At 42.4% G+C, this 23,929-nt stretch overlaps 1 protein-coding gene across 3 annotated transcripts; it reads left to right on the forward strand.

Moving 5' to 3' along the window:
• The first annotated feature begins 10,092 nt into the window (after positions 1-10,092).
• Positions 10,093-22,205, forward strand: LOC124007195 (protein phosphatase 1 regulatory subunit 26-like). 3 transcript variants are annotated; one of them, XM_046317588.1, is made up of 5 exons: positions 10,093-10,284; positions 13,405-17,153; positions 21,265-21,385; positions 21,620-21,672; positions 21,921-22,205. In XM_046317588.1, the coding sequence occupies exons 2-5, from the start codon at positions 13,435-13,437 to the stop codon at positions 21,943-21,945; spliced, it is 3,918 nt and encodes a 1,305-aa protein (XP_046173544.1). In that variant the 5' UTR covers positions 10,093-10,284; positions 13,405-13,434; the 3' UTR covers positions 21,946-22,205. The 3 variants fall into 3 exon arrangements, with proteins under 3 accessions (XP_046173544.1, XP_046173542.1, XP_046173543.1); XM_046317586.1 differs by lacking the exon at positions 21,921-22,205 and having other exon boundaries at positions 21,620-21,885; XM_046317587.1 differs by lacking the exons at positions 10,093-10,284; positions 21,921-22,205 and adding an exon at positions 10,359-10,693 and having other exon boundaries at positions 21,620-21,885.
• Positions 22,206-23,929: the final 1,724 nt, after the last annotated feature.

The raw sequence follows: 23,929 nt of genomic DNA on the forward strand, positions 1-23,929 counted from the left end.
TGTTGTTGTAGTTAAGTGGGCCACTTGCATGCGTCTTTTTGTATTAGAAAATAAGAAGTAAATGTACTATACTGCATAAAATATAAACGCAACATGTAAAGTGTTGGTCCCATGTTTCATGAGCTGAAATAAAAGATCCCAGAAATGTTACGTAAGCACAAAAAGCTTATTTCTCTCAAATGTTTTGCACACATTTATTTACATTCCTGTTAGTGAGCATTTATCCTTTGCCAAGATAATCCATCCACCTGACAGGTGTGGCATATCAAGAAGCTGATTAAACAGCATGATCATTACGCAAGTACACCTTGTGCTGGGGACAATCAAATGCCATTCTGAAATGTGCAGTTTTGTCACACAACAATGCCACAGATGTCTCAAGTTTTAAGTCATCAATTGGCATGCTGACTCCAAGAATGTCCGCCAGAGCTATTGCCAGAGAATTTAATGTTAATTTCTCTACCATAAGCTGCAGTGCGTCCAACCAGCCTCACAACTGCAGATCATGTGTAACCACGCCAGATCAGGACCTCCACGTCTGGCTTCTTCACCTGCGGGATCGTCTGAGACCAGCCACCCAGACAGCTGATGAGTAATTCTGTCTGTAATAAAGCCCTTTTGTGGGAGAAAATGTATTCTGATTGGCTGGGCCTGGCTCCCCTGTGGGTGGGCCTATGCCCTCCCAGGCCAACCCATGGCTGTGCCCCTGCCCAGTCATGTGAAATCCATAGATTAGGAAATTTATTTAAATTGACGGATTTCCTTATATGAACTGTAACTGAAATTGTTGCATGTTGCATTTATATTTTTGTTATATATATAATTAAACTGATTACAAAATACATGAATTGTACTGCAGGTCAGTAAAATTACAAAATAGGAATTAAAACTATTGAAATACTGATCCTGCTTTATTTGAAGTGCATCTTATGAAGGCTTCATAAAGCATTCATATAGGCTTTATAAGCACTGCATAAATGGGTCACAAATCATCTATAACCGTGTTTCATGCTCTATAAAATATGAATTAATGTGAACAAATAAATTGATGGTTATGTTACACAGTTTTGCCACATTATTAATATTTATCGAGCATGATCTATGTTTATAGAGGATTTGTGAAGAATCTATGTAGTGCGTATGAAGCCTATATGAAGGTGCACTTCAAATAAAGTGGGGCCGAAATACCTACATCAAATCCATGTAACAGAAATACTGCCCATCGTTGACGCTATGCAACCTGCAATTTAATTTTGCAACAGTAATGCAATGCATGGTTCGTTTACTGTCTGTATGTTACCACTTTGTCAAATTGTGAGAACCACAGACGGGTGGTTCAAGCCAAGTCAGATGAAGGTCTCTTTGTTTTCCTGTAAGAACCTTCCTGTCAGTGCTGTGTGTGGTTCTGCTAACAGACTAGAGTGTGTTATATTTTAGTTCCAGTGGCCAATTGTGGATGACATAATTAGCTCTCAGGCTTTGGCTAAGTGCACCTCTGAAAGCCCTTTTAAATCAGTTTCTTAGCATAACTCGTTATGGAAGTCTCCTTGCCCCTCACACACACACACACACACACACACACACACACACACACACACACACACACACACACACACACACACACACACACACACACACACACACACACACACACACACACACACACACACACACACACACACACACACACACACACACACACACACACACTCAAAGAGAAACACATGCCAGCATGCAAACACACACTCAGAAACACATGCACACACGCAAACACGCACACGCAAACAGACACACTTTACTTCAGGCCCTCCCTCCCGTAGCATGCATATTTTATAGACAACCTTTCACTGTGATCCCAGCTCTGAACCCCATGGGGTTATTCTGGGTAAAAGTCACATCGAATACGCAAACATTTTCTTCTCGACTGCCGAGAACTCAGCAGGATGTGCCATAAACCTCCTTCAATGTTAATCCTGCCATTTATACAGCAACTGTCATAAAGGATCGGACAGTTGCTGTGTGTGAAATGCCACACCAACAGAGGGTTGATATTCTCACTGACTTCTGAAATTAAATATTGACTTCGAGATGTCAATCAAGATGGGAAAATGAGGAGAGATTGAAAAAAATGGTATGATGAGGCTATGAAACTAGTTGGAAAATAACTGATCGATCGCATTTTCAAGGTAGTTTTAGAACTGGAGGCAGGGGAGTTTCGTCATTTAGAAACTTTTCTATTACCCCTGGACTTCCCAAAGCTCATCCAGACATTGGATGCTTTTCTCCCTTGAACAATAAGAGAGGGAGGGATGGGACAAATATAAATGTATTAAAGGAGACAAATGCGATGTGAGGACGTTCACACCATTACTTTAACTTCCACGTAAAAGTTTACTGTTATGACGTTGTTGACCTATTCTCCAAGTCCTTCATCTTACTGGAGTTCTGAAGTTCAGTCAACAAGAACAAGGCAGTTATAATGAAGTCCAACTACCTTCCCTATTCAAGAACACACACACACACACACACACACACACACACACACACACACACACACACACACACACACACACACACACACACACACACACACACACACACACACACACACACACACACACACACACACACACACACACACACACACACACACACACACACACAGACAAGGGCTGTCAGAGGCTGAGAGGAGCTACAGACTAGGCTACAGTGGAGATGACTGAAATAGATTGGCTTGTGCTTTGTGTGGAGTGTGAATGAGGTGGATGTGAGCTGCTAGTGCTTCACAAGCTGCAACACACTCACACTGGTGACCCAAAAATAGCCTTCCATTATTTTCCAACACCACTCTCACTTGTTGATATCTCCTCCCCATTTTTTACTTCCTCTTGTTATCTCAACTTTCCTTTTCTGCTTTGTTCTTGCCTCTCAATTGCTCTTCGTCCCTGTTTCCTCACAATCCCTTCTACTTTCTACTTTCAAGGCCAAGACTTGGATATCCCTAATCCAGATATTTAAAATGAGTCTCAGGTGAAGAGTGAGACAGGGAAGATCACTGTCATGGGTCGTCCAATGTCTTTCTCCTTCCCAGGAACTCTCACCTGGAACCTGGGGAGATGGGGTGAGAGGATTCCTGGTGTTGAAAATACACCAGTGTTTCCCTGTTGTTGTTGTTGTGGAACAGAGGCCTGAGGCTGCCATTGTGAATGTTACACTCTTAGAAAGAAAGGTGCTAAGTGAAACCATACATGGTTCCTAGGTTTGTCCCCATAGAGGATCCTTTTTTGGTGCTGGGTAGATCCCTTTGCAGAGGGTTCCCTCTGGAACCCTCTATGTATGGTTCTTCAAGCTGTGCTTATGGTCGTTGTCCAGTTTTAACGGTGAACCTTCGCCCCAGTTTGTTGTCCTAAGCACTCTGCAGCAGGTTTTCATCAAGGATCGCTCTGCACTTTTTCCATTAATCTTTTCCTCGATCCTGACTGGTCTCCCAGTCCCTGCTGCTGAAAAACATCCCCACAGCATGATGTTGCCACTACAATGCTTAACCATAGGGATCATGCCAGGTCTCCTCCAGACGTGATGCTTGGCATTCAGGCCAAAGAGTTCAATCTTGGTTTCATCAGACCAGAGAATCTTGTTTCTCATGGTCTGAGAGTCTTTAGGTGCCTTTTGGCAAACTCCAAGAGGGCTGTCATGTGCCTTTTCCTGAGGAGTGGCTTCCGTCTGTACACTATCATAAAGGCCTGATTGGTGGAGTGCTGCAGATATAGTTGTCCTTCTGGATGGTTCTCCCATCTCCACAGAGGAACTCTAGAGCTGTCAGTGTGACGATTGGGTTCTTGGTCACCTCCCTGGCCAAGGCCCTTCTCCCCAGATTGCTCAGTTTGGCCAGGCGGCCAGCTCTAAGAAGAGTCTTGGTGGTTCCAAACTTCTTCCATTTAAGAATGATGGAGGCCACTGTATTCTTGGGGACCTTCAATGCTGCAGAAATGCTTTGGTACCCTTCCCCAGATCTGTCGTCGACACTATCCTGTCTCGGAGCTCTACGGACAATTCCTTCGACCTCATGGCTTGGTTTTTGCTCTGACATGCACTGTCAACTGTGGTACCTTATATAGATAGGTGTGTGTAGGGTTGCACATTTTGGGGATTATTCAGAGGTTGAAACTTTTATGTCAGGTTGAAACGGTTATGTCAGCAGACCAGACGTGATGGATCAGCGGGGCTCCGTGTCGGCAGCAAAGGGTCCAGGCCAATTTTGGCAAAAGAGGTACTGAAGCCCAGGAAATGTCTGATGGATCTCTTCGGCTAGCCAGTAGATGGGCCTAGGCTAACTGATGCTTGCTTCGGGCCAGAGACGTTAGCCAGGAGTAGCCACTCGGATAGCAGCTAGCTAGCTGCGATGATCTGGAGTAAAGGTTCAGAGCTTGCGGTAGGAATCCAGAGATGTTGCAGAGAAAAACCAGTCTTATATGCTCTGGGTTGATATTGCGTTGTGCAGACTGGTAGGAATTGACCGGGCTGAGGCTGGCTGGTGTTCGTGTTAACGGTGATGACCGCTAACTGACTGCTAGCTAGTAGCGTGTTAGCTGGCTAGCTTCTGTAAGCGTTTCAGGTTATAAAGTATAAAAAATAGCAGATCCAAACCACATTGGGTGAGGCGAGTTGCAGGAGAGTATGTTCAGTCGGTAGATGGAAATTGAGATTAAAAATATATACGAAATATATACGAAGAAAAACAATATATACAAAGGACGGGAAAAGACAAACAAAACAGACATCCGACTGCTACGCCATTTTGGAAGATGACAATGTCTTGGATACAAAAGCAAAGTGCATCATGACTTTTTTGGACAAAAACCCATCACCTCAATATTTCCACTGGAGAGTAACATGTTTAGGGGGCATATCTCCCTCTCTCGCTCTCTCTCCTTTTTTTCACTCTCTCCTACTCTCTCCTTCCTTCCCTCCCTCCCTGCCTATCTCTTCCTCCCTCTCCCTCTCTCTGTGTAATATTCTATTAAAATAAGTCAAATGTGGGCCTCAAGGACAGTTGGCCACAACAGACAACCTGCTGTGAGAGAAATTAATTGTATTTTCTCCAACAATCAATATCACACTGTGGGGCAGGGAGTGGACTGGGAGAGGAGCCATAAGGAGAGGGCCGTGGGGTGAAACACACACACAGTGGGATGAAGAGACACTTTGCCTCTTATCTGACATGAAACTGTCCTCACAGCCAGCCAAGGGTCACTTTTGTTTGTGTGTGTGTTTGACAATTTTTTTGCAAACTTTGGGCAAATAAATGGAACTTTGCTAAATCAGCCCTTCTCACATCTGTCTCTGAGTGACCTACAACAAAGTAATCTGTCCACGAGAGAGGAAAATAAATGTATGTTTTCTCGCTCGATGTGCAAACTCATTAATTCACTAACGGCCATCAAGGATTTTCAAGGGCGTCCTTGTCAACAAACAATGACAAGTCCGCAGGAGCAAACATTTTATAACTAATCATTATGTAATTTATACGTTTAATGAATAATTCATTCATTAATGCTGATGGCATGCTATCCTCAAATATTATTTCTGTGGTGTCACACTAACAAGTAATGGAAATTGCAACAATGTGTGTGTTGCATTCTTATAAACACAGCAACTTAACTCCTTAACTAGAGCCCATTCAGAGCAGAGAAAAATGCTAATTTGACTAAATCATCACCATGATACTCCAGGTGTGTGTAACGGCTGTTGTAAGGAGTGGAGGACCAAGGTGCAGCGTGGTACGTGTTCATCTTTAATATTTGAACTGAACACTGATTAACAAAAATAACAAAGCGACTGAACAAAAACCGAAACAGGTCTGTCTGGTGCAGAAAGACACAAAACAACTACCCACAAACACCCTGTGGAGAAAAGCTACCTAAGTATGGTTCTCAATCAGAAACAATGATAGACAGCTGTCCCTGATTGAGAACCATATCAGGCCAAAACAAAGAAATACAAACACATAGAAAAAGAACATAGAATGCCCACCCAAATCACACCCTGACCAACCCAAAATTAAAGACATAAAAAGCTACGGTCAGGGCGTGACAGTGTGATTGGAAAACATGGAAATGTGTAGCTTATTAAAGCATAGTTTAGCACCTTGATTGAAGTGTGTGCTATTGGTATGTAAGCTTATGTGTATTGTCTGAAGTTTATATTATTATTTATATTTTCATTCAATGATGTTCTTGCTCATTTATGCCTAATGGAATATCCCATGGTGAAATGCATTATGGGTCAAATGCATTACTGAGGCCTGGATTAAGTCCGTGCTATGACTTGTTGCTCTTCATCCTGTTTATAATTTTGTAAATATTGTAAGTAGTAGCCTATGTTTGGATGTTTGGTGCCTATTTATTTTTCCACTTTTGTTAATAACCGCCTCGACTAGAGCAGATTTTTTGTAAAATATGTCTGCCTCTTCACTGCTACATCCAATGTGACTGCCTACCAAACATTGTATTGATGCAGCCTTAAATAACAAATGTGTATTCTAATACTAAGGCTCATCCTCCTGAAAATTCATGAGCCTTAGTATTAGAATACCCATTTGTTATTTAAGACTGCATCAATACAATGTTTGGTGGATCTCACAAACACAGTTCGGGAAAATATACAGAAGGGGTAAAGGTTTTTGGGGCGGTAGGAGACTTTGAGAAGTTTTAAATGGAGATACTAACAGTGGAACTCAAGAAACTGCTCGACCTGAATATGAAACATTACTCATACTGGGCCTAAAGATAGAAAACTGCTCCCAACTCCCTAATCAGGCCCTCTTTTTCCCAAATGTCACCATATTCCCTATGGTCCCTGATCAAAAGTAGTGCGCTATATAAGGAATAGGTTACCATTTGGGACACATCCTCACTACTGAGTTCCTGGGAACCAATCGGAATTTGTCGTCATTAAAGCTACAATCTGAGATTCGTATTTCAGCCAAATTGCAGCGCCGGCACTTATTTTGGTATTCATCTGAGAGAAGGGGTTTAGGTGGGAAATGTAACCCTTCTCAAATTCAAAGACATCACTCTAGATCCAAGGACTGTGCTAATCTCATGAGTCATGAGGCATATATTTTGTTATAGTATTCAAGAATCAATGGGTTTTGGCTAAGAATTGTAAAGATTCCCAGATCCCAGACTGTAGCTTTAAGATATTTTAAGCTGGTGTGTGAGATAGTGTCTGCCTCACAAATGTCACCCTATTCCCTACAAAGTGCACTACTTGACGAGAGGGCTAAGTAGTGCACTTTGTAGAGAATGGGGTGCCATTTAGGAGACAGCGGTGATTAATTACAGAGAAGAGAGAAAGTGACCGACTCCAATGAGAATCACTGTGATAGAAGCATGTTAAGGTTACTACAAGCTCCACTCTGTTGATCTACGTGCATGCTTGCACGTGGGAGGAGTGGGATTTTTGGAGTAGCGAACACCTTTTGGTAACATGATATCCTCACCGGTCCCATTCCCATTCACAAAGGGGTGATAGCAATGTTTTTTTTCATTCTGTAAACAACAAGGAAGCGTTGACTTCCTTTGCTAGTAGTATCCAGCCAGTGAGTCATTAATAAAGAGGGAGGAAGGAAGGAGGGAGGAAGGAAGGAGGGAGGAAGGGGATAGAAGGAGAGAGGGGTTGTTCCCATAATCTCTATTTTCTCCTGAAGTATGCACTTGTTTCTTACCTTCATGGATTTAAAGTAAATGACTGGTATGACTGGAGATCTTTATGGGCTATACTCGGCCTTGTCTCAGGTTAGTAAGTTGGTGGTTGAAGATATCCCTCTAGTGGTGTGGGGGCTGTGCTTTGGCAAAGTGGGTGGGGTTATATTCTTCCTGTTTGGCCCTGTCTGGGGGTATCATTTGATGGGGCCACAGTGTCTCCTGACCCCTCCTGTCTCAGCCTCCAGTATTTTATGTGTCGGGGGGCTAGGGTCAGTTTGTCATATCTGGAGTACTTCTCCTGTCTTATCCGGTGTCCTGTGTGAATTTAAGTATGCTCTCTCTAATTCTCTCTTTCTCTCTCTTTTTCTCTCTCTCGGAGGACCATGCCTCAAGACTACCTGGCATGATGAGTCCTTGCTGTCCCCAGTCCACCTGGCCGTGCTGCTGCTCCAGTTTCAACTGTTCTGCCTGCAGCTATGGAATCCTGACCTGTTCACCGGACATGCTATCTGTCCCAGACCTATTATTTGACCATGCTGGTCATTTATGAACATTTGAACATCTTGGCCATGTTCTGTTATAATCTCCACCCGGCACAGCCAGAAGAGGACTGGCCACCCCTCATAGCCTGGTTCCTCTCTAGATTTCTTCCTAGGTTTTGGCCTTTCTAGGGAGTTTTTCCTAGCCAACATGCTTCAACACCTGCATTGCTTGCTGTTTGGGGTTTTAGGCTGGGTTTCTGTACAGCACTTTGAGATATCAGCTGATGTACGAAGGGCTATATAAATAAATGTGATTTGATTTGTATGGGAAGTCCCCCAAGTCTAGACCATGCCTACACCAATCAAATACTTCTAAATGTGTGCAAAGTAGTGAACAAGTGTTCACTTCACAAAGAAGGAGAGATTATTGGGATGCGCCCAGAGAGAAAGACAAGCAGACAGACATTAAGAAATAGCGGAAAGAAGCTAAAGGAGACTAGAAGAATCAGTATTTTGAACATCAGGTGAAACTGCACCTGAGGAAGAGAGCGTGGTGAGAAGATGGAGTAAGAAAAACAGAGGAGATATGAGGAAAGGTGGGAAGAGAGGGAAGTGAGAAGAGCTGGAGGAGAGAGAGAAAGAGAGGAAGGGGAGAGTTGAGGAGAGGGGAGGAGAGGGGAGCGGATGAGAAGAAATTAAGATATGTTTTATGTTTGCATATAGCACCATCTGGTGGCATTTGAAACAACTGCAGATACAAAATATGTATAGTATAAAAATCTAATCAAATCAAATGTATTTGTCACATACACATGGTTATCAGATGTTAAACGTGAGTCTAGCGAAATGCTTGTGCTTCTAGTTCTGACCATGCAGTAATATCTAACAAGTAATATAACCTAACAATTTCACAACAACTACCTTATACACACAAGTGTAAAGGAATGAACACGAATATGTACAGAAAATATATGAATGAGTAATGCCCGAACGGCATAGGCAAGATGCAGTAGATGTTATAGAGTACATTGTATACATATGAGATGAGTAATGTAGGGTATGAAAACATTATATAAAGTGGCATTGTTTAAAGTGGCTAGTGATACATTACATCAAGATGGCAAGATGCAGTAGATGGTATAGAGTACAGTATATACATATGAGATGAGTAATGTAGTATTCATCTATCCACTGTACCTTCAACAACCTACAGTAAATGCATGGAACATAATAGACATGACATATTTCCATTTTTTAATGAATTATAAACATCAAGGATTAACCATTACTTTCTATTAGGCTACTATTACTACTTTGAATTGCACTGAATGTATAATTGTATAATGTTTGACCCTGCAGCTTTGTTGGAATAAAAGTGGAATCAATTTATCATACTATTATGATTATTTACTTTTTAACTTGAGGTGTTCTTCAATGTGCTTTTCAATGTGCTTTTCACATTGAATAAGGTGTAATTATTACAAAATATAATTAGCCACAATATTTCTTAAAATGTAAGTACATCGTGCACTCTTCCATGGGGCAGAAGTCAGCGTGTTGTTGTTGTGATTCTGTATGATAGCAGCAGGTAGTAACAATTACAAAAATCTGCAATGTGGGGAATCGTAGGTGAAATAAAAATATAGCATACACGTTGTCAACAACCCAAGCCATAAATTGTGCATGCTAAACAGCCAACCCCTCTGTGGATATAATTTGTAAAATCATACTATAATTAAATTAGGCCTCCCTGTTTAATGTCTCATATATCTGTCCATATCAATTAAATCTGAATAAAAAATGGTTTGTAGTGTAATATCAGTGTAATATCAGGAGGAGCTGTTACATAAGCTAACATAGTCCTTACGGTCATTGGTCAACTTTGAGAGTTAGGCTATGTTCCTTTACTGTTCCTTTAAAATAAAAAGCTGACCGAGGTGGAGAGGAAGGGGTGCTAGAGACCGTGCACTGTTTGCTTGTGTCAGTTCTGTGTGTGAATACTGCTGAAATCAATAGAATTAGCTAATAGCTACTAGGAAAACTAGCGAAACTGGTGGACATTTAACGCGTACGAGCGATTCAACCATAACCAGGTAAGTTGATGTCCTGATATATCTTGAGCGGACAGCGACAGTTCCGTGTGACGACAGAGGTTGTTGAGGAGCACAATACAAAGGTTTTCTTCGCAGACAAATGCCGGTTGTTCAGAAGAGGCCCGCAAGTATCTTATTTCTCAAGACAACGAATAGGTTCAATGAGATTTCCTTATACATTTTTAAATGCATATCGTTTTTAGTGAGAATATATTGTCGAGTAAATCGTGTCCGTTGAGAAGACGACAACGTAAAGTGAAGGTTTGGAAGATCAGTGGCCGGGTAGCGAAGGAACATTGGTTGGTCTGCGGTGTCTCCTAGTGATACACACCGGCCATAAGTGCAGCCTGGGCCGCTAGAGGGATACGGGGACTGCCGGGGGTGGCGTTGCGACAACCGATGTATTGAGGTACGGAGAGAATGCCCTCGACGTCCGTGAATGATTTTGTTGGAAAGAACCGTCCTATTTATCAGGTATAGCCTTATGCAGACTAAGTTAATGTTGTCACAGGTAAAGTTCAATTTTAATAAATCATTTTTGGATCCAGTGTGAAGTCGTGTTAAATTATGTATGATGATGATGATGGCCATCACAATTTGGACAGATTGTCGTCTATTTTGACTTTCTACCGTCATACACTGGCTGTACATTGACTCATATATCCCAGTTCTATTCGTGTATCCCATGATATTGTGAAGTGTTATTTAATTAAACAGTAGCCTAGGCTTGGTCTTCGAGCTTGCGGCCCTTCCTCGGCGGTTTACTGCAGCCTTGGAAGTCGGCAACGTTGTTTATCATTCATTGGTAGGCTTCAGACAGTGGGAGATACAGTATGGCGGGTTTGAGTATCGCGCTACACATTACAGCCCCTCCACCTGCTGCTAGCTTAATACAGTGTATTTGTGCATGCCATAGTCTCTGTAGAATAACCCTAATTGGTTGAGTTAAATTATAAGCAATTCATATTCTGGCAGATTTGGGTGTTTTTTTGTTGTTGCCAATTTCGGCCTATGCCCTTACTGCATTGCTAAGGCTCTAAAAAACATTGTAATAATCATGATATTCAATAAAGGAGCATTTCAGCATTAATGTGATGTAGTCATTTTTATAGGTCCATAGTCAAAATACAATGATAGCCTATAGCTTACAGTAACTATCTGAACCATATACAGTTGAAGTCGGAAGGTTACATACACGTAGGTTAGAGTCATTAAAACTTGTTTGTCAACCACTCCACAAATGTCTTGTTAACAAATTATAGTTTGGTCGGTTAGGACATCTACTTTGTGCATGACACAAGTAATTTTTCCAACAATTGTTTACAGACAGATTATTCCACTTATTATTCACTATCACAATTCCAGTGGGTCAGAATATACATACACTAAGTTGACTGTGACTTTAAACCGCTTGGAAAATTCCAGAAAATGATGTCATGGCTTTAGAAGCTTCTGATAGGCTAATTCGCATAATTTGAGTCAATTGGAGGTGTACCTGTGGACGTATGTCAAGGCCTACCTTCGAACTCTGTGCCTCTTTGCTTGACATCATGGGCATATCAAAAGAAATCCCCCAATACCTCAGGATTTTTTTTTTTAGACCTCCACAAGTCTGGTTCATCCTTGGGAGCAATTTCCAAACGCCTGAAGGTACCACGTCCATCTGCACAAACAATAGTACGCAAGTATAAACACAATGGGACCAAGCAGCCGTCATACCGCTCCGGAAGGAGACTCGTTCTGTCTCCTTAAGATGAATGTACTTTGGTGCGACAAGTGCAAATCAATCCCAGAAGAACAGCAAAGGACCTTGTGAAGATGCTGGAGGAAACGGGTAGAAAATATCTATATCCACAGTAAAAGGAGTCCTATATCGACAACCTGAATGGCTGATCAGCAAGGAAGAAGCCACTGCTCCAAAACCACCACAAAAAAGCCAGACTACGGTTTGCAACTGCACATCGGGACGAAGTTCATACTTTTTGGAGAAATGTCCTCTGGTCTGATGAAACAAAAATATAACTGTTTGGCCATAATGACCATCATTATGTTTGGAGGAAAAAGGGGGAGGGTGGCAAGTCGGAGAACACCATCCCAACTGTGAAGCACGGGGGTGGCAGTGTAACAGTATAATTTTAAACCGTCCCCTCGCCCATACCCGGGCGCGAACCAGGGACCTTCTGCACACAACGACAACAGTCACCCTTGAAGCATCGTTACCCATCGCTCCACAAGAGCCGCGGCCCTTGCAGAGCAAGGGGAAACACTACTTCAATTTCTCAGAGCAAGTGACGTAACCGATTGAAACGCTATTTAGCGCACACCGCTAACTAAGCTAGCCGTTTCACATCCGTTACAGCAGCTTAATGTTGTGGTGGTGCTTTGCTACAGGAGGGACTGGTGCACTACACAAAATAGATGGCATCAGGAGTCAGGAAAATTATGTGGATATATTGAAGCAACATCTCAAGATATCAGTCAGGAAGTTAAAGCTTGGTTGCAAATGGGTCTTCCAAATGGACAATAACCCCAAGCATACTTCCAAAGTTGTGGCAAAATGGCTTAAGGAAAACAAAGTCAAGATATTGGAGTGGCCATCACAAAGTCCTGACCTCAATCCCTTAGAACACTTTTGGGCAGATCTGAAAAAGCGTGTGTGTGCAAGGAGGCCTACAATCCTGACTCAGTTACACCAGCTCTGTCAGGAGGAATGGGCCAAAATTCACCCACTTCCCACTTATTGTGGGAAGCTTGTGGAAGGCTACCCAAAATGTTTGACCCAAGTTAAACAATGAAAAAGGCAATGCTACCAAATACTAATTGAGTGTATGTAAACTTCTGACCCACTGGGACTGTGATGAAAGAAATAAAAGCTGAAATAAATCATTCTCTCTACTATAATTCTGACATTTCACATGCTTAAAATAAAGTGGTGATCCTAACTGACCTAAAGACAGGACATTCTTACTAGGATTAAATGTAAGGAATTCTGAAACTGTGTTTTAAATGTATTTGGCTAAGGTGTATGTAAACTTCTGACCTCAACTGTATATAAAGAATGTTGTATGATATGCATACAAAAGCTGTATTTTGACCCCTTCTCGTTTCTCTTTGTTTCAGATGTAAAAATGTGAGTATTGTCAGAGGCAGATGTGCTCCCACCCACCCCAGCACCACACTAGAATGTACTTGATGAACGTGCCTCCAGTTGCGGCTATTCACACAGAATGGAAGTCATCGTGCGGCGGTCCGCCCGGAGGCTTTAGCGGTCTGCCCATCTGCTTCAATGACTCTGACAGCGACTTGTCCACCACTGGAACACCCATCCCAGAGAAGGTCCAGATGATCATAGAGAGCCTAAGGAGCACCCATTCCTCACTCGACATGGGCAATGAGACGGAGGGGAACCAGTTGCTGTCAGGACAACCAGGACAGGATGTCGGAGCCCGCAGCTCCCAGGGCCAGGGCTTCAAGGCCCGGAGGGGGCTTCCTGTGTTGATGGGGCCAAAGCCCAAATTCAGAGGACCTCTTCCTGCCACTCACATTAATAACTTGCTGGCAGTGCCAGAAGTTTCCTCAAATGTTGATTCGGAGAGCCAGAGTTCTGACAGCGATGACTCGGTGGATAGAGGGATTGAGGAGGCCATACAGGAGTACCTGAAGGAAAAGGACGACCACAAACGCAAGGCAGAGCCAGAGCCATCCACTAATATTCTACAGCCACCCAAGATGCCGCGGAGGGAGCCTCCTCCAACCGTTCCAGAACCTCCCAAACCACAATCTGACAGCAATAAGGTTTTAACTGCCAGCAACCAGGTCCCGAAAAGTGTCAAAACAGAAACGCAGGACACCACACCCCCAGCCATGAAAAAACGTGTAAAAAGTAAGACACCCACCTGCAAAGAGAATCCCTTTAAGAAATTGGGCACAACAAGCAAAGCAGCGGTGGTCCAAAAACTGTCCTCTTTCGAACAGAAGAGAGGCCCCTCTATTTCGAACCCTCTTTCTGGCATACTGAAGTGTCCCTTGGTGAAAGCAGTGGAGGAACACTTGTCTGACAGTGACAGCAGTAGTGATGACGGTATAGAGGAGGCTATTCAACGCTACCAGCAGGAGAAGAAGAGAGAGAGACATGAAGGAGGAGGCAGACAGTCCTCCAAGCCCCTTATTCTCCTCAAAGAGGAGTCCGACTCCAGCAGCAGCGATGACGGAATTGAGGAGGCTATCCGCCACTACCAGCTGGAGAAGCAGAAAGAGAAAAAGAGTGTCCCCAAACTCTCTCTATCTCTACCCCCTAAACATGAGCAAGTCAGTAAAGCAGCCGCTTCCCTGTACTGTCCAGAGAGCATCAGCTCTCCAGCAGGGGCCATGAAAAAACACAAACTGTCTAAAAATAAAAAAAAGAAACCTGAGACTAGGGATGTAAAATCCTATCTACCCTCCCAAACTCCAGGTTCCTCACTCTCTCTTATCAAGACGAGATTAGCAGCTAGCAGTCCCCAGGGGAACGGCCTCATCCTGTTGACTCATGTGGAGCCCCTGCGAGAGAGAGATCAGGAGCAGCACACCACCCCAGGCCCAGCCACCCTGAAGGTGAACACTATCACTACCACCACAGCTGAGCTGATGTGTGCTGAGGCCATTCTGGACATCTCTAAAGCTGTAATTACAATTCCAGAGGCCTTTAACCCTAATGCAGTGGACCTTATCAATATCAACAGCAGTTCCACAGAGTCCTCCACTTCCCTCCTCATCTCCACAAACTGTCCTGATGATGATGATGATGATGATAATAATAAAAGTGATGATGAGAGCTCCGTTGACAGTGAGGAGGGGATAGAACAGGAAATCCGGAAGTTTCTCGAGCAGAAGGCCCAAATGCACAAACTGTTGCCTGGTTCAGCTGTTGGTACTACAAGTCAGGGTGGAACTAACACTATGACTGAACCAGAGAAAAACACCAAACTGAGTCTGGCCCAGAAGAAAACACTGAGGCTGTCTTTGACGCAGAGAAGAAAGCGCAAAGAGGAAGGCGGCAGCAGGAACGGTTCCAAGGAGGAACGAGAGACTGATCTCGGAATGAAAGAAGAGGCCGTCACAAAACCCTTGACTGAGCATGACAGAGGGTCAGGCTCATCCTTGTCGTCCCTGAAGAAAGCCCCACTGAAATCAGTGAAGGGCTCAGAGAGGAGGAGGGAACAGAGTGGAGAGAAGAGTAGCTCACTGGACAGTGACGAAGACCTGGACACTGCAATAAAAGATTTGCTCAAGACCAAGAAGAAGTTGAAAAAGAAGACTAGAGATATGAAGTTGAAGTCAAGGAAGGGCCTCAAGGATGATGAGTATTTGTCTAGAAAAACAGCATCACCGCTGAAGAAGCTCAGAACAGAGTCTGAGCCCAAGACCAGCAGTCTTTTGAAAACGACCCTTAAAGTCACTACTACTACTACTACTACTACAGCCCAAAGTGGCAACGACAACAGAGAGAAGTGCAAAGTGAGTAAGAATGTGTCAAAGCATCCACAGAGCAATAAGAAGAAAGAGCCCCTTAACCAGGCATATGAGACAGACCGGTCTGAAGGGACAAAATGTGTAGAATGCCTGTTGGGAGTTAATGACCCAGGGGTGTTTCAGATAAAGGAAGATAGTAGTTCAGTGGACAGCGACGACAGCATTGAACAGGAGATCAGAAAGTTCCTGGCGGAAAAGGCTAAAGTTTCTACTACCGCAGGGAACACGGGAGATGGAAAGGAGATTGGGAATGGCAAGGGCAAAATCCCTCTCACAGAGAAAAGCATCAAAACGGAAAATCAGCTGGCTGATATTCCAAGAATGGATGTTACCCAATTCTCTGACCCGCCTCGTCAGAGCAGTTCTGAGCAGAGAGGAGTTCCGGACAGAGGAGTCTTTCCCAACACACCTCCAGGAAACCCCACCTCCATCCTAGGAACAGCCAGGGGATCGTGCCTCCTTTCAGCCTTCACCCCCAGCTCCTATCCTACAGCCCTGGAGCCTGCTGATGGGGCTGCCAGAGCTGACAAGAGGAGTTCGGGTTCAGGAAGCGGTAATGCCCACCAGTATGCCAGCTCAGAGATGGCAAGGGGTCACAGCCACAGGTCATTTCCAAGCCCCAGCACCCACTTGCCCAGGACTGACTCGGAGCAGTGGCTTAAGAGCCAAGCGTTTGAGACAAAAGAGAAGATCCATAACCGGAACCCATTCCAGTACAGCTCACCTAGTTTTGGTGAGAAGACAGCCACCACGCATGCGTATCAGTGTGGAGTACCAGCCAGTATCTATCAACATAGGAGAGCTGAGCCTGCACCTGCATTGGACACACCTGTCTCCACCTGTCCTGATGTTGTACGGATTGGGAGGATCGTAAAATCACCACTGGTTCCTTTCCACTGCCCCTCATCCTCAGAGACAGCCGTCGTCTTCAGCTCTCCGTTCCCAAGCCTAACCAGGAGACCTGTGGAGACGGGGCCGTCCGGGAGGTACTTCCTCCAGGGTCATGGGTCAGGGCCGGGCAGCCGCTGGGGTCAACCTCCAACCCTGACCCCAGGGCCGTCGGAAAGCAGCGTGGTACACGTGGCCAAGAACCAGACCACGTTTGTCGAACTGTCTGAGAACAAGACCAATCATGTACAAGTCAGGAGCAGGGAGGTGACAGTGTTTGAGGGAAAGAAGGAAAGGAGAAGTGACTTGCCAGCAGGAGAGAAGGAAAAAGAAAGGGAGGGCAGAAAGCCAGAGGAGAGAGGAGGAGAGCAGATAGAAAGACAAGGAGAGGAGGAGTGTGTAGATGAGACCGATGTCAGCGAGTCAGAAGAGAGGACGAGCCCAGAGAAGAAGCAGGGCTTTCCTACTTTGTAAGTTCAGGCTTTTTCCTTGTAACTTCACATAGTAGCATCACATAGCCTTTTTTTTAACCTATTGCGTGTGCCCTCCTTCCTAGTGGAAATCATGTGCATTCGTTCATTTGACGGTTCCAAGGGATAGTTTGTTTGTTGATACACAAAATGAGCATAGTGCAAAGCTTATTTTTTATATGTTTGTACATTTTATACATCTATTTAAAATACTATAACACAATGTCATCAAGGATTTAAGACAAACCTTTTTTTTTCATTTGTTCTGTGAGATTCCATTTTCTGTTACGTTCTTATCATTCAAGCTCTTAAAAGCAATATGAATCACCACCCTGAAACAACGAGCCCCCGTGCATGAAGGCTCATACCACCAATGCACAGCTGTGTGTGTCTGGTCATTTAATACAGGAACTGGTTATTTTTGTCTCCCTTGACGTTTAAAAAAAAAAACTTTCAAACCCTATCAAATATATAAACCTAACCACTAAAATACTACACTAGTACTATAAAATGTTAGGTCAAATACAGAATTATAAAGACAATTTTAACAGGGAGCAGTGAGGTAGAAGTGTTTTGTAGCTCCATGGATGAATGGCTTAAGGGACTCCTTTTTATAATGCAAATACTTCATACTCTGCATTCAACTAGCCTAATATTCCCATGTGTGTGTCTGTGTTCCCTTTCCCTCTTTGTAATGTTTTAATAGACTAAAATCTTCCCTGTGCATTCTAACAGTCTTCCCCATTTTAATGACACAAACGCACGGAAACAAAAAGTATCATTGTCATAACAAGCCCTTACCATAAGCTACGTTTCTGTTCTGAAGGATCCTGTCAGCAGCGGTTAAATTAGCAAAAGCGACTAACACCCGTTCAGATGCTGTTTTTACACCTGCTTTTTGTATGTTTGCTCTGTTTTGTGTCTGAAAATATACAAATACTTTCTGAATTTGTGGCCTATCATGAAGAGATTGTCCTCTACACAATCATAGGCACATTGCCCATATCAATGGTTCATCTCCCGCTCACAAGTTGTCAACAGCACACACAAACTCATCGGGCTCTTCGGATTTCTCCACTTGCCATTTGGTGTGTTTTTTTCTTTCTTTTCTTTCTTTGTTTGCTTGTTTTATGTTCCAGTAGTTTTCTTGAATTTTCATATGTGAAAAGAATTATTTATTTTTGTTTATGGAAGAAAAGGAGGAAAAAATACTTACTGAACATGCTGTGCATCGCCAGTTTTCATAAATATTTTGCAAAAATGGAACTTTCACCGGTTTTCCCTGTCAGAGGAAGGATACTTTGACTGTATCTTTAAAGTGCAACTGTATAATAAAGAGTGAATTTCAACAACAGTGGTGCCTCTATGTGATTTAACAATTCAAGATTGATATGGTCAATATGAGTGTGTGCGTGCGCATGTAATTGTGAACCAATGAGAAAATGTCAAAAGACAATCATATGGTATTTTTTTAAATATAGTTTAAAATTAAAATGTAGCCTCAACAATATAAGAATCATAACTTGATTATTGCTCAACCGAGAAGGACCATGCATACATCACAGAAGAGCTCTTCGAGATGTACCTACCAGCTGTTACTCCTCAGGACACTTGCCCCTCAAGGAATGTGGATTGCTGTTAAACAGCCATATCTACAGTGCCTTCAAAGTATTCATACCCTGTGACTTATTCCACATGTTGTGTTACAGCCAAACACAAAATACCCCATAATGGTTTGAGACATTTTTGCAAATTTATTGAAATATCACTTCAGTATTCACACCCCTGAGTCAATACTTTTTCGAAGCACCTTTGGCAGCGATTACAGCTGTGAGTCTTCCTGGGTAAAGGCATCTGCATGCTTCCCAGCCAAAACAGTTCGGAAGAGTTCATGCATATATTATGATGACATTTTGACTGTTTTGGTGAGGATTTTTTTGGCTGTTCAAGCCCACAATTTTTTGGGTGGAGGCAAAGTTTGGAGCTGAAGTCTACGGTCCTGCACCAAACATTTTAGATGTACAATTGCACAACTAAAATCTCCTGGGCAAAAACGTTGAAAGTAATGACAGATTTCTTGAGTTATCTTAGATTAATAAATACTATTTTGAGAAAGTGTGTACTGTTTACCGCTTCCCAAAATCGACAAACGATACTATTGCCATTTTTTCTCATTATACAAGCAAAGGTCTTTAAATGGAGTATGCGAGCAGACTCGTTCCGTTCGGCTAGGCACCACCCGAACTGAAGCATAATGACGTCTTAAGTCTAAGAGCTTTCCACACCAGGATTGTGCAATATTTGCCCATTCTTTTCCAAATTCTTCAACCTCAGTCAAATTGGTGGTTGATCATTACTAGACAACCATTTGCAGGTCTTGCCATAGATTGTCAAGCAGATTAAAGTCAAAACTGTAACACGGTCACTCATTAACACTGTCTTCTTGGTAAGCAACTTGAGTGTAGATTTGGCCTTGTGTTTTAGATTATTGTCCTGCTGAAAGGGGAGTTCATCTCCCAGTGTCTGATGGAAAGCAGACTCAAGCAGGTTTTCCTCTGGGATTTTACCTGTTCTTAGCTCCATTCTGTTTTTTTTTTGTATCCTGAAAAACATCACAGTCCTTAACAATTGCAAGCATACCCATAACATGATACAGCCACCAGTATGTTTGAAAATATGGAGTGGTAATCAGTAATGTGTTGTATTGGATTTGCCCCAAACATAACATTTTATATTCAGGACAAAAAGTTAATTGCTTTGCCATATTTGTTTCTGTATTAATTTAGTGCCTTGTTGCAAACAGCATGCATGTTTTGGAATATTATTATTTGGTACAGGCTTCCTTCTTTTCAATCTATCAATTAGGTTAGTATTGTGGAGTAACTACAATGTTGTTGATCTATCCTCATTTTTTTCCGATCACAGCCATTAAACTCCATAACTTTTTTAAAGTCACCATTGACCTCATGGTGAAATCCTTGAGTAGTTTCCTTCCTCTCCGGCAACTGAGTTAAGAAGGACGCCTGTATCTTTGTAACGACTGGGTGTATTGATATACCATTCAAAGTGTAATTAATAACTTCACCATGCTCGAAGGGATATATTCAATGTCTGCTTTATTTACCCAGCTACCAATAGGTGCCCTGCTTTGCGAGGCATAGGAAAATCTTGCTGGTATTTGTGGTTGAATCTGTTTGAAATTCACTGCTTGACTGAGGGACCTTACAGATCATTTTATGTGTGGGGTACAGAGATGAGGTAGTAACTCAAAAATCATGTTAAACACTATTATTGCACACAGAGTGAGTCCATGCATCTTATTATGTGACTTGTTAAGCACATTTTTACTCCTGAACTTATTTAGGCTTGCGATATCAAAGGGGTTGAATACCTATTGACCCAAGACATTTCAGCTTTTAAATTTTAGTTACTGTGTAGACATTAAAACATAATTCCACTTTGACATTATGGGGCATTGTGTGTAGGCCAGTAACAGACAATATCAATGTAAACCTTTTTAAATAAGGGCTGTAACACAACCAAATTTGGAAAAACTCAAGGGGTTGCTAATACTTTCTGAAGGCACTGTATGTAACCCTTGCAATATTGTCCATGTACATGACTCATTTAGCTAATGTTAAAGGCCTCAGTCTCCTCCTACTTCTCCTTTCATTATCGTATCAAATCAAAGTTACTCAGCAGTGATTAGTACAGCAGTACCTTGGGCCCAGAAATGTTTTTATCAGTCAGACCGATTGGAAGACATGATTGAGAAACTTCAAGGTCTCTGCTTGATCTCTTATCATTTCCCTCTGGCAACCGCATGCAATTCTGTTCTGCGGCCTGACTATTTCGATTTCTCTAATGTTGAGATTGAGAATGATATGATCATACTTTTCATAACGTGTAGTGCATAAGCAGTCACTGTTTTAAGGAGTATGGAAATTAGGCTGTGTTCGATTATTCTTGAGCAGATTGTCCGATCTCCAAATTATAATGAGTAGTCATTGAAGATGTAGGGTGATGTGTAGGTCAGTCAGTCTGCTGTTGCCGGCTGACATGTAGCCAGTCTTAAACATGCACTGATGCTACTTCCCCTACCTTGCCCCAGGTCTCTATCCAGCGCCATTGACCCTGGTGTCGACCTCAGCCCTTACATAGCACTGAACACAGAGGAGAGGAGCAAGAGGAGAGGATTGATGTATAAAGCAGTCGCTGTAAAGCAGCCAAAGGTACAGTGACATACAGGAACAGTTAAGCCTGTTGCACACTGCCCATACAATGCCAAACAAACACCAACAGAAACTGAGTTGGCTAGGTGTGTCTATGTGTTGGGTATTGCATGGGCATTGTGCAAGGGGCTTTAGTGTGTGTTCTGATTTATCTGGAATAGGTTTGTGATGCATTGGGGTTTGTTGGCTTGGTTTGTTGACAATGGAATCTTTTCGGTTGCTTTTTTTCATTAGACCAAGATTAAAAAACCTGTCAAGAGAGTGCTCCAATTTCTACCACTGTCCAGGTACATTTTGTCAGTCTCATCTTGTCATATTTACCATACTTGATAGCACAATAGTACAATAAGGAGATAAATAAAGGAGTAGGAAATTACATGATTAGAATCTAAGGGGTTCCTTGAGTCCAATCAAATTTTATTTGTCACCTGCTTCGTTAACAACAGGTAGACTAACAGTGAAATGATTACTTATGGGCCTTTCCCAACAATGCAGAGAGAAAATTAGTGTAATGATAAAGGATTCTGCTTTGCAGGAAAAATGAATCAACTTGGAAGTGAAGCACATCTTCAAGAATTCTTATCAAATATTGAAATGTTGAACTGTTATTGTTGGTTGAATTGTTTGATTGGGAAGTATGTTCGTTGTGTTGAAATTGCACTTCAGCTCTTTGTTGGTTTGTTCAACAATATTTGTATTATTTATATTTGTTTCATATTTGCATAGTAGGCTATTTTGATTAGGTATTGATCTTCAATATTAACATTTTGAGAGTTGTTGAATGTTTTAAATATCAATAAATGTTCTTCTACATCATGTTCATATTAATGTTGAAATATAATTTCTTGACACTTTTGGTAAAAACAAGGTTATGAAATCAACAGATCCAGAAAATCTGGCTAGAATTTGACCAGAAAGAGGAATGTACAGGTAACTGCCAAAGTAAAGGAAACACTTGAGTAAATGAGGGACACGAAGTATATTGAATGCAGGTGCTTTGACACAGGTGTGGTTCCTGAGTTAATTAAGCATATTAATACATCATCATGCTTAGGGTCATGTGTAAAAATGCCCAGCTACCCATTATTTTGGCTACCATGGCTAGAACAAGAGATCTCAATTACTTTGAACGAGGGTTCTCAAAGGTACATAGGGGGTTTAAAGTATGTGTATTTTACTATACTGCTGAGTACCAGAAGTCCTCACAATTGTACACCAAGAAAGATGCTAGCAAGTGAGGACATTTTGCAGGGCCTCACAAGGAAAACAGTTACTTTAGGGTTAGAGTTTGGGGTTAAGGTTAGGGGAAATCATTTTTAATGGGAATCAATTGTTGGTCCTCAAAGTATAGAAAAACAAATGTATGTCAGTCACCAGATCTCAACCCAATTGGACACTTACGGGAGGTTCTGAAGCAGCACCTGAGACAGCATTTTCCACCACCATCAACAAAATATCAAGTGGATGGAATTTCTTGTGGATGAATGGTGTCACATCCCCAGTGGTGTATATTCATGGATGTCAAGGAAAGCCAGGCTTCCCCAAATATTAGACTAATTAACAAAATATATACAGTACCAGTCAAAAGTTTGGGCACAACTCTTTATTTGTAATATTTTCTACATTGTAGAATAATAGTGTAGAGCAAAGGAAACTGCGCCCCTCTGCCTCAGTGTGTGTAGCCCATTTATCTGATGCTGTCTGGATTAAAATAGTATGACATGTTGCCACCGTAGCATTTCATTGATTGAACAAGCGTTTGGCCTCTGATTGATAAAATAGTTTATATAAAATAATTAGCCAATCAGCTTTCAGCTGAGTTCAACTGTGGGTTGTCCTGCTGCAGCACCCCCCCCCACCCTTCACAACAATCAAATCACATCCGTCAATAACGTGTCTGTTTCTGGTCTGCTTGTGTTGATGTCCTGCAGTAGCTAGCTTGCTAAATCAACCATTTTCTAAGCCATCGATGGAGATGTGGATTTGGACTTGTGGTTTTGAGGTTTTGACTTAATTATCTGTACAGGAAAATGATTATGATGGCGATTCTGATCTAACCATGGATTAATATTGGCTTGAGACGATTGAAGTTCAATATGTAGCATAGATGTAGACTCACATAACTAGCTAGTTAACATAGCTGATTAATTATTGCCCATGCGAAGAAGTTAGGCTAGCAAGCATTTTAGCTTCGTAGCCTATGACAACAAAAACTAAAAGTGTACTGTATGACAGAGCCATAGACCGTTTTGCCAACATGAAAGAGGAGGATGGCATTGGCGTTCAACTAGTCTAGAAGTAGAGTCAGTCAGCTTCCTATTTCGCAACAAAGCATCCTTCACTCATGCTGCCAAACATACCCTCGTAAAACTGACCATCCTACCGATCCTTAACTTCGGCGATGTCATCTATAAAATAGCCTCCAACACTTTACTCAACAAATTGGATGCAGTCTATCACAGTGCCATCCGTTTTGTCACCAAAGCCCCATATATCACCCACCACTGCGATCTGTACGCTATCGTTGGCTGGCCATCGCTTCAT

The sequence above is a fragment of the Oncorhynchus gorbuscha genome, linkage group LG20, assembly GCF_021184085.1.
Source record: "Oncorhynchus gorbuscha isolate QuinsamMale2020 ecotype Even-year linkage group LG20, OgorEven_v1.0, whole genome shotgun sequence".
In the NCBI taxonomy this organism is placed as follows: domain Eukaryota; kingdom Metazoa; phylum Chordata; class Actinopteri; order Salmoniformes; family Salmonidae; genus Oncorhynchus; species Oncorhynchus gorbuscha.